The sequence below is a fragment of the Cebus imitator genome, unplaced genomic scaffold (assembly GCF_001604975.1).
Source record: "Cebus imitator isolate Cc_AM_T3 unplaced genomic scaffold, Cebus_imitator-1.0 Scaffold567, whole genome shotgun sequence".
NCBI lineage: Eukaryota > Metazoa > Chordata > Mammalia > Primates > Cebidae > Cebus > Cebus imitator.
In genome coordinates this window covers 952,648-963,137 of record NW_016107882.1, presented here as the reverse complement: position 1 = coordinate 963,137, position 10,490 = coordinate 952,648, and the positions used below count along the sequence as shown (strand labels likewise).

Genomic DNA, 10,490 nt, shown 5'->3' with positions numbered 1-10,490 from the left:
TGTGTCAGGCGAGCGGGTGTGGTGAGTGTGAGTCAGGCGAGCGGGTGTGGTGAGTGTGTCAGGCGAGCAGTGTGGTGAGTGTGAGTCAGGCCAGCGGGTGTGGTGAGTGTGTGTCAGGTGAGCGGGTGTGGTGTGTGTGTGTCAGGTGAGCGGGTATGGTGAGTGTGTGTCAGGCGAGCAGTGTGGTGAGTGTGAGCCAGGCGAGCGGGTGTGGTGAGTGTGAGTCAGGCGAGTGGGTGTGGTGAGTGAGTGAGTCAGGCTATCACGGACCTGCCCCGTGACTAGGCGCTAACAGGGTGGCCATGAGCACAGTGGCGCGTGTGGTGTGTGTCAGGCGAGCGGTGTGATGAGTGTGAGTCGGGCGAGCAGTGTGGTGAGTGTGTGTCAGGTGAGCAGGTGTGGTGAGTGTGTGAGTCAGGCTAGCAGGGACCTGCCCCGTGCTCACGTTTCTGCTGCTCTAGCACCCGTGGGAACAGGCCTGTCCCTGACAAATCCTCCTGCAGGGGCATCCCTGGACCCTTCGTTTAGGGGAGTCGGGCAGTAACCAAGCAAACCAGTGAATGGGGATTTAAACAGTGCTGAGTTTAACGCAGTTGTTGTCACCTGCTGGTGCCACAGAGCAGGAGCCTCCACCAGGGCGGCACAGGCTGCTTGGGTTGGGGTCGGGAGAGCTGGTCTCAGCCACGGGCCCACTGGGCCTGCGCAGGTCAGCACTGCCCAGGCGTGGTTTTCTGTGTGGTAGGGGAAAGGAGGCAGCGCTCTGTGGAGCTTTGGCTGGAGAAGGACAGAGATCTGAAGACTGATTCTACAGCAGTTGTGCTGCCCAGGAGCCCCACGTGATGGCAGCTCTGGCGGGGAAGTTGTGGGAGGTCCTCACGCACCTTCAGTGTGGGCTCCGACCCCGCAGTGTGACATTTACACACTTGTGCTGTGAATCTAGCGGATGTGTAAAGTTTTTGCTAAGGGGATAGACTTTCTGGGACAGCGTAGGACAGGGGTAGTTTTGTTTCGTTTTGGTTTTTTTTGAGACAGTCTTGCCCTGTTGCCTAGAGCTGGAAGGCAGTGGTGCGATCTTGGCTCACTGCAATCTCCACCTCCTGGGTTCAAGCAGTTCTCCTGCCTCAGCTTTGTGAGTAGCTGGGATTATGGGCACACACCACCACACCCGGTTAATTTTATATTTTTAGTAGAGACAGGGTTTTGCTGTGTTGGCCTGGCTGGTCTCAAACTCCTCACCTCAAGTGATCTGCCTACCTCAGCCTCCGAAAGTGCTGAAGTTATGAGTCACCATGCCCAGTGACAGGGGTAGTTTCTTATTTCAGGCAGTTTCTATGAAATTAAGATGTGCAGATGTCATGGTGCATACTGAACTGGTTTAGAAACTTTGGCATGTAAGTGGTACCCCGCACTCTGGTCTGTGCTATTCCCCCATGTGCCCACTGTGTGGCGAGCGTCACTGGAGGGGCAGAACAGGACAGGCCTGAAGAGGCTGCAGGGAGACAGGGTCAGCAGGGACCCTGAGGGAGTGTCGGGGAGGTCTGAACACCCCAAGCACAAACAGCGTGTCTTAATTTCGCTCATAACCCTCAACAAACCTCCAAAATGTGCAGAGAATGCTATTTGCTTCCTTCTCTTGGTTCCTGAGTCAGAACGGTTCATATTAGAGTGCAGTCATAGTCAGTTGCCCACCTGACAGTTGGCAAGGCTACTTATCATGACATCCAAACAATTGATCTATGAAGTGGACTCCTGGTACCCAGCTCCTCGGTCAGTTAGACGCCGTCGCGCTGCCGAGCAAGCCTTGCCTTTCAAACAGACCAACTAGGACCCGGCTTTGAAGTCAGCCGAAGTCCTGGCTCCAGCTACCAGCTCTGCCCACTGGGTTTTGGTTTCTCTCTGAGGTGAGATAACGGGCTGACTGGGTGCCTCCAGGTCCCTTCTCTTTCTGACACACAGGGAGGAGAATTTTTGGCCCAAAACACCAAAGAGGCTAGGTCGCTACTGGTTTCTGAGGCATGTTCCATTATTTGTATTCTTTGTTTGAAAAAGCAGGATGTGTACGCTGAGGCGTGAGAGAGCGAGCTTGTTTCCTGGTGCCGCCGTGCACTTGAAGCCGTCACTGTTGCGATTTCTGTGGGCCGTCACGTGGTTTACAAGTGCTGCCCCTCCTGCCGACGGTGCCTGGGCTCCACTGACCGCCTGTGCGTTTCTCCCCAGTGCCAGATCATTTACCCTCGCCAGCAGCTGCTGACCCTCCGAGAGCTGGAGATGATCGGCTTCATTGAAAACAACGTGTCAAAACTGAGCCTTCTGTTGAGTGAGATTTCAAGGTGCAAACTGACCTCATGTTTGTAATCAAGAAGAGTCCACTTGCTGTATTAACTAGGGACTCACTGTTTCCTTTGAGGACACCAGGGAGGGTCCTGGGTGTGAACTCTCAACACAGAACAGGCGTGAACGTGCATGTACGTGTGTGAGCGTGTGTACGTGTGTGTGTACACGTGTGAATGTGTGTGTGTAGAAACACACAGCACAGCCACCTCCTTCCAAAGGAGATACAGTGAGCAGGGAGGGCTGTGGCCCTGTGGCTGACGGCACTTCCAAGGATTCGCAGAGCCGATGGAAAGGAAGTGGCTTTGGGGATCCAGGGAGGGTGGAAGGGAAGGTAGCAAAAGGAGCCCGCGCCTTGAAGGATAGACTTTGGTTCCATCTGGCGAGAAGCTGGGACGGCTGCTGGAGCGGTGTGCGTGGGTGACCTGGCGGGCTGCCGTAAGGAGGCTGGGGAGGGGCTGGAGGGGCGAGGGGGGAGTGGGCAGAGCCTCAGGTTTCCGGCCAGAGTTTGAATTTTATTTTGAAGCTGGCAAGAGTGTGGAAGGTTTTAAATGAGGGATAACATGAAGAATGCAGTATTTTTTAAGGATTTGGATTATCTGTTGGAGAGATTTAAATCAGTTAAGATGGAACAAAGAACAGCAGTTCAGAAACATCTGCAAACATTGAAGATGTGAACCCGCCCATTATTTGGGGAATCTGTGCCTACTGACCATGTGCCCACTGCGTCATGCCTCACACCTGGAGCTCCCAGGCAGCAGATGCATTCCCTGAGCGCAAGGATGCTGGCCCTGGGGTGTGCCTTGGGTGTGCTTCAGAGCAGCGAGGGCACTGCAGGGAGCAGGAGCTGAGGACAGGGAGAGGCCAGCCCCACACAAGAGGCTGTGGGGCAAAGGGGTATTCAGAGGACAAGGCTAGGGAGACAGTGAGGGGCAGAAGTGCCCTGTGAGGCCCAGGGTGTACCTGAGGGCACTTAGGCTTGTGTTCCCATGGATGCCTCAGCCAACGAGGAAAGTTCCTCCTGAAACGTGATCATGTGAATTACTGTCTCTGAACTGGGTTTTCTTTATGCAGGAAGAGCGAAGGCCTCAGTGGCCGGGTCCTGAGAAAACTCCCCTTTCTGGCCCATGCGCTGTACATCCAGGTGAGTCTCCACTGCTGTCCCCAGCACCCACCCTGTCCATAGGTCTCAGCCTTGCTGGGGATTCCACTTACAAGCCCTGGGGTATCAGCCTTACTTTATCTCAGTTTCTAAACCACAGGATCCTGGGGCAGGAGGAGGAGCTGACCTTGACACCCAACCAGTGGGGCTGTCTTGATGCCTTTGGGAGGAGGCGGCTGTGCCACCTGCCTCTGCTCACACGGACACACACACATGCACGTCTGCCTCTGTGGTGTGCTGAGCTCATGGCCAGGGCCCTCGCTGGCCTCATCAGAGGCTTGTGCTCTTTGAGTGTGGGCTCAGTTCACATAGAGCAGCGACCTGGAACCATGCCCTCACCCACTGGGTGCCGTGCCTGCTACAGACTCTTCCGCCCGGGGCACTCACCCCTGCAGGGGAGGGGCACTCTTCTGCTTGGGGCACTCACCCCTCCCCTGCGTGGTCCCCAGCAGATGGTGCGGTGAGGACTCTGAGTGTCTGGCAGCAGACGCACTTACATCTGAGAAGAGAAAACACCCATCTTGGAATGGTTCCTTTCAAATCAGAAGTGACCCAGGCTCTGTCTGGTCGGTAGCAGCCTCTGTGCTGGACACAGTGCTCAGCACAGAGGTGACAATGGCCATGGACCATGATGGGAGCCTTTTGATGCAGGGAGCTGACAGCTCAGGGCACCAGGCCATGGTGATTCTCTGGTTCTAGGCTCCGAACATAGGGTGGGCCCTTTGGAAAGGACTGCAGGGTCTGCTCCTTCTCATCCTTCTCAGTGTGTGGGTGGCTGCACTGGTGCTCCCCTGCCTGCCCCCATGGCCGTTGCTAATCTACAGGACATGGGGGTCACGCAGCCGCCTTTTACGCCTTTTCTAAAGTAAAGAGCAGGGCTCATCTGCCCTGGACGTGTGTGGTGTGCACTCACTGCTCAGCCTGTGAGCTGCAGGCCCCTTCTGGGCTGTCTGCACTGTGGGTGGCAGCAGGGGTGGGGATGCCAGGTGGCCCCACCGAAGGTGAGGCGGCCCCTCCAGTGATGACCGTGTACCTTTCCAGGCCCCCACTGTCACCATCGAGGGGTTCCTCCAGGCCCTGTCTCTGGCAGTGGACAAGCAGTTTGAAGAGAGAAAGAAGCTTGCGGCTCACGTGTGAGCCTGGGCTTCTCCGTCTGCTTTTCCCACGGAGAACACACAGCCAGGAAGTGAGGTGGCCCCGCACAGCGTCTGCCCGGGAGTCCCTTCTGCAAACACTGCTCAGACCGCAAGCCAGAAAGCCACGAGGCCAGGCTCTGTTAGAAGAAGCGTGTTGCATTTATGTTGCTTCACAATGCACGCTGAGGCAAACGGCTTGTCGTTTTCACTGTTTGTAAAAGATGACTCAGAGGGTTTGTCTCCTTGTGAAGCCGTGTTTGTTCCCAGCCCGCCCACAGTGGACGGGACAGGTGATGCCAACTTTCATTTAACAGCAAAAAAGGGACATGAATGCAGGTGTTGTAGCAGCAGAAGAGACTGTGTCACCCTAAAGAACATGTAATCATTGCATTAAGAAATGCACACACCGCTCCAGGTGGAAGGCAGCAATTGCTTTCTGATAACAGCTCGTTTGATTTCATGCAAAAATGTTTTCAAGGCTAGGTAATGGGTAAGAAAAGCCTATTTCTACCTTATACCAACTGAGAAAGAGGGGTCGGTACAATGTTCTTTCGTAACAAATATCAGACATGGTCCCATTTGCAGGAAGAGACGTGGGCTGGTGGTCCCGGACAGCGCGGGCCCCGGCACTGCCGCATCTTCCGCCCATCGTGTTTGTGCAGCGGCGTTGGTACATCTCTAATGAGGACTCACGTTAATAGGATATTAAATAAATGACTCAGTTACTGGTTTCTCAGAATATTATGTTTGCTTTTATGCTGAAATAAATGTCATTAATGTTTTGCATGTGAAATTCACTTTTGAAAGACGTTGCCTTTTGTTTAGAACTTTTTAAGTATTAAAATATTTTTCAGAATTTTCTTGTTTTGATTGTAGGTATCTCTTCCAAGTGATTTGAATTTACTAGCAATTACCCACACAGTTAGTTAACGTTAAACCTCATTTATGCTTATGGTGTAACTGCATCCTCCAGAAGGAGCTGGGAACGGTGCCAGCAGCCTCAGGTGCACATTCAGGAAGGGGACCAGGGCTGAGATGTGTGCAGGTTTTGGTCACTGCCATCTGCTGGGCCTTAACTCCAGATTCAGAACCTGGAGCCACTCCTGCTGTGGAAGCAGAGCCTGGCTCTGGGGGTGGCAGGTTGAGGAGCGGGCCCAGCCCTTGCATGTCAGTGCTGTTAAAGGGTCTTTTCACCAGTGGACACAGCTCTAACAGCTCCCCAGCCTCCACTCTCCAGGAGTCAGCTAGGGGTCCACAGTGCCACGTGGTCCTTGTATCCTTCAGTCCAATCAAGTTGACACTGAGTATTAACCATCACAGTCTAGAAGTCAAAAGGTACAGTATTCTTGCTGCAGAAGGAAAAAAACTGCCAAACCTTAATTGCGGAGCAGGACATGGCTTGGAAGGCGTGACAGAAAGTTCCCTGCCGTTGTGGAGGGCGAGTGGGTGAGTGCCTGCTGTGGACCCCAGCACCCGTACCACCCGGGAAGTCTTGCCAGGACACCAGGGTCACGGAGGTCAGCCTTGTGGGGCCCGCGCTGCACGCGGGAGTCCAGACAGCCCAGCCCGTCTGAGTTTGTGCTGTTTGATTTGCTTGTTAGATAAAATCAATCAATAGATAAATGGTAAACATGCCATTTCATTTATACCACTTCTGAAATCACACTTGAACTCTGAAGGCCGCTGGCTCGTGCGTCTCAGGCAGGCCCACTCAATGTAGTGGGGCTCTGCCGTGACGGGGGCTTCTCAGACTCATCGAAGGCGTGGAGTTCCTGAAAACGAGATACCTGTGGAGGGAGACTGGGCCGTGGCCTTGAACTCCTTCGGGCTATTAGCAGAGTGGGAATTCAGGGGGTTTCACACGCCAGCAATAGGGTGAGTGTTGTGTCTGGCTGTGTGACCTCTGCAAAATGGGGATGAGAGAGCAGCGGATAACGAAGTGCTTGCTCAAGTTCGGAAACCTATCCCAGTATAGAAATGCAACTTTTAAAACACGTTAATTCTAGTAGTTTTTTGATAGAGGTCTTAGGATTTTTTATGCACCTGATTGTGCCAGCAGTGAGGAAAGACGATTTGCCCGTTTTTCATCTGCACACTTTTTTTTTCACGTTCTTGCCTTGCTGCATAGGCCAGGACGAGCGTGAGGTTGAGTAGAAGATGCTGTGGGGGACGCGCGGCCTCGTGTCTGTCAGCTCTGCAGCCATGTGCCGCTTTCATCCAAGTACCAGCTTTAGGTTTCACAGGCTTTATCTGCTGTTTGTTTTCTATTTTAATTTGGCACTTAACTTTCTTTTCTTCTTCTACGTATTTTGGATTTAATTTGTCCCTTTCCCAGCTTCTTAAAGTGGAAGCTGAGCCCCTTGTCTGAGAGCTTTGTCTCTCAGCATTGAAAACATTCTCTGCACATTGCGTAGCTGCTGCCCACAGACAGATGAAACCTGTGACTTTTCACTCATCCCATTCAAAATATTTTCTAACTTCCCATGTAATTTCTCCTTGGACCCATGGGTTATTTAGAAGAGAACTGTTTCATTTCCAAATATTTGGGGATTTCCCAGGTAGCTGTCTGTTACTGATTTTCTCTAAATTGGTTGTGGCAGAGTTTATTTTAAACCTTTTAAATGTATTGAGACTTATTTGGTGGCTCAGCACGTGGCATGTTCTGGAAAGAATCCTGCAGTCGGATGCAGTGGTGTCTACATGCCAGTCAGCTCTCGGGGCCTGTTACTGGTTTTCTGTCCCCTACTCTGTCAACTGCTGGGAGAGAAGAGTGGGAACCTCCACTGTGAGTGTGGACTTGACTGTCTTCTTGCAGACCTGTCTGCTCCCACAGCGTAGTCTGGAGCTGCTGGGGCCTAAACATGGGACTGCTGTCTTCATTGTAAACTGGCGCGTTATCAAGGGATTCCCTCTTATCCCCTGTCCTGATGTCTACTTCGATACTAGGTCGCCATGCTGGCTTCCGATCAGCACTTACATGGTATAGCTTTTTCCATCCCTTGACCTTTAACTAATCTGTGCTCCTGTATTTGAAGTGAGTTTGTGGTGGACAGCGTGTAGCTGGGTCTCATATTTTTATCCAGTCTGACAAACTGCCTCTTATTTATTCGCCATTTTTGCCATTCATTGTCCTTTGTTACCTTTTCCCTTTTTTCCTACCTTCCGTATTAGTTGACTATTTCAAAGTATTCTCTCTCTACCATGGATTTATTTCCTATATATTTTGTTTTATTATTTCCTGGTTGCTCTAAGACTATACTGTCTGACATGGAAGCCGCTGGCCACAGGTAGCTACATAAATAATTAAGTTCAGTTTCTCTGTTATCCTGGCCGCATTTGAAATGCTCACATGCGCTGTCAGCTGCCAGGTGATGCTGTCACACAGGTCCTGGAAACTCTGTTCATTTATCCGTGGTCTTTGCTTCCAGTGTGAATACCTTCTACTCCTGTCTTCAAGTTTACAATCTTTTTTCTCCCCACAGTGTCTATTCTGCTGTCCTGTAAGTCTGTGAGATTTACATTTTGTGTAGTTTACTTTTCATTTCTAGAACTTTCGTCTGGTTTTTTGGTAGGTCTCCCTTTTCACTTCCATTCATGTTTTCCTTTATATCCTTGAGCACGAAACAGGCGTTTCTCTAAACTCCGTCACGTGCTTGTATTCTAATACCATCTTCATCATTTCTGGATTATTCTACTGACTGACTCTTCTTTCCTCCAGTTTATACATCACAGTTTGCTACTTCACATCCCTAGTAATGTCTTACCGGACGCTAGACATTGTGAACTTTATATTGTTGAGTGCCAGCTCCGTCTTCCTTTCAAGAGTGTCCCGCTTAGTTCCAGCAGGCAGTTTGGTTACCTGCGGGTCCGTGTATGCCCGCGAGGCTCGTTTCAAGCTCTGTTGGGCAGTCTCAGGTCGCTTCTCCACTGGAACTGCTTTAGCCCCTTTGAAGACGCGGCTCCTCTGGGCGTCCGCTCTGAGCCTTGCACACTCTTGTTCTCGGTGTGCACTGAGCCCTCCTCCCCTCTGCTGTAGGACCCGGGGCGCTTCCTGCTCTGCGTAAGCTCAGTGGACCACCTTGCTTCCCCACTTCTTAGTATATTGTCCTCCATATCTGTGGGTTCTGTGTCCGTGGATTCCACCAACCACAGACTGAAAACATTTGGAGAAAAAACAATTAAAAATACAATGCAACAATAAAAAAAAAATCCAAATTTAAAAATAGCACAACCATTATTTACATAGCATTTACGTTGTGTCAGGTGTTAGAAGTGACCTAGAGACGGTATAAGGCAGAAGTCCCCAGCCTTTTTGGCACCAGGGAACCAGTTTCGTGGCAGACATTTTTCCACCAACCTAGGGTTTGGGGGTGGTGGGATGGTTTTGGGATGAAAGGGTTCCACCTCAGATCATCAGGCATTAGGTTTTCATAAGGAGCACCCACCCTAGGCCCCTCGTATGCACAGTTCCCAACGGGGTTCACGCTCCTGTGAGAATCTAATGCTGCTGCTGACCTGACGGGCGGAGCTCAGCTGGTAACACTCACCTGCCACTGCCTGCCGCTCACCTCCTGCTGTGTGGCCCAGGGGCTGGGGACCCCTGGTATAAGGTACGTGGGAGGATGTGTATAGGTCATAAGCAAATGCTACCCCATGTTATAGCAGGGATTTGAGCATCTATGGACTTTTGGTATCGGAAGTCCCCTGTGACACCGAGGGCCAGTTGTAGCTGTTCTTTCCCAGGAGCTGTCTCTGCCCAGCCCTGAGGACTTTCATCCCACTCATTCACAGGTCGGGATGCAGCCCCATCCTCCAGAGGGCCATGCCACTGCTGGAGCTCACTCTGGTTTCCCACTCTCTGGTACTGTGCCCCCCCAAGTTCCAGCAGCCCTGTCCTTGCTGAACTCTGCCCTCTGTGCCTCCACTCTGGAGAGACTGCTGGGCTATGCTTGCCCCTCTGCAGGAGACCAGAAATCACATCCAGGCAGTGTGGTGGTAGGACCTTCCGTCACAGGCCTGTTGATGCTGCCAGTGTCTCCAACAGCTTTTCCATGTGTCTTGCCTGGGTTTCTGGTTGTTTCTGGCAGGGAGGTAAGTCTGGACTCTGAACTTGCACGGCTGGGAGTGGGAGCCCTCGCTGTGTTTCATTTGGTGAGATGATGGCGTTTCCAGGTGCAGTTCCCTCCACCTTCATCCTCAAGCTGGCCTTGCTCATGGTCACGTGTGGTGGTCAGCGGCCCCAGGGCTCCATGCTTCCTTGCTCGTGTCTTGGGGTGGAGGAAGGAATGCCATCAGACCCCTCAAGCTAGACAGGCCACCTGTAAGTCCAGAAGAATGCACACCTCGGGTCCCTGGACCAGCTGCTGTGGCTCAGGACCTTCCTTACTGGCTGGAGCCAGCATCGGCGAGCTACAGCCCTGGGCCTGAGTCTGGCCTGTGCCAGGGGTGAGGACACAGCAGCCCAAGGTGTCTGGGCAGCTCCAGGGTGGAGCTGGTTCCATGAGCAAAGTTTTCTGGACGCAGCCACACTTGGTTTGGATGGTAGCAGGCTCAAGGGGCTGAGACAGAACCGAGGGGGGTGCCCAGGGGTCCTCTGCTCCTTGGTTGACCTCCCAAACCTCACTGATTTCGGGATGGTTGACACTCAGAGGCACCGTGTCCACGTGCTGGCCAAGGAGGACTCCAAACCAGCACTCCAGGGCCAGGGCCAGGGCTTCTTCCTGATGCTTCAGAGGGGCCTGGGACACTCCCCCGGCCCAGCTCAGCTCCTGGGCTGTTCCCGGGCCGTCCTCCCTACAGAGGGTCAGAAGACTGGGGAGGTCTGGGGCATGGGGGGTTGGCGGCAGGGCGGGTAGTGGTTC

At 52.6% G+C, this 10,490-nt stretch overlaps 1 protein-coding gene across 1 annotated transcript in view; it reads left to right on the top strand.

Annotated features, from left to right (window-relative positions):
• TRIP13 (thyroid hormone receptor interactor 13) overlaps nucleotides 1-5,488 on the top strand; it is a 24,177-nt gene extending 18,689 nt beyond the window's left edge. The window contains exons 10-12 of the mRNA XM_017515966.2: nucleotides 2,218-2,330; nucleotides 3,406-3,475; nucleotides 4,535-5,488. Of these exons, the coding sequence (XP_017371455.1) occupies nucleotides 2,218-2,330; nucleotides 3,406-3,475; nucleotides 4,535-4,630 (279 nt within the window). The 3' untranslated portion in view covers nucleotides 4,631-5,488. The remainder of the gene's footprint in view (nucleotides 1-2,217; nucleotides 2,331-3,405; nucleotides 3,476-4,534) is intronic.
• Nucleotides 5,489-10,490: the final 5,002 nt, after the last annotated feature.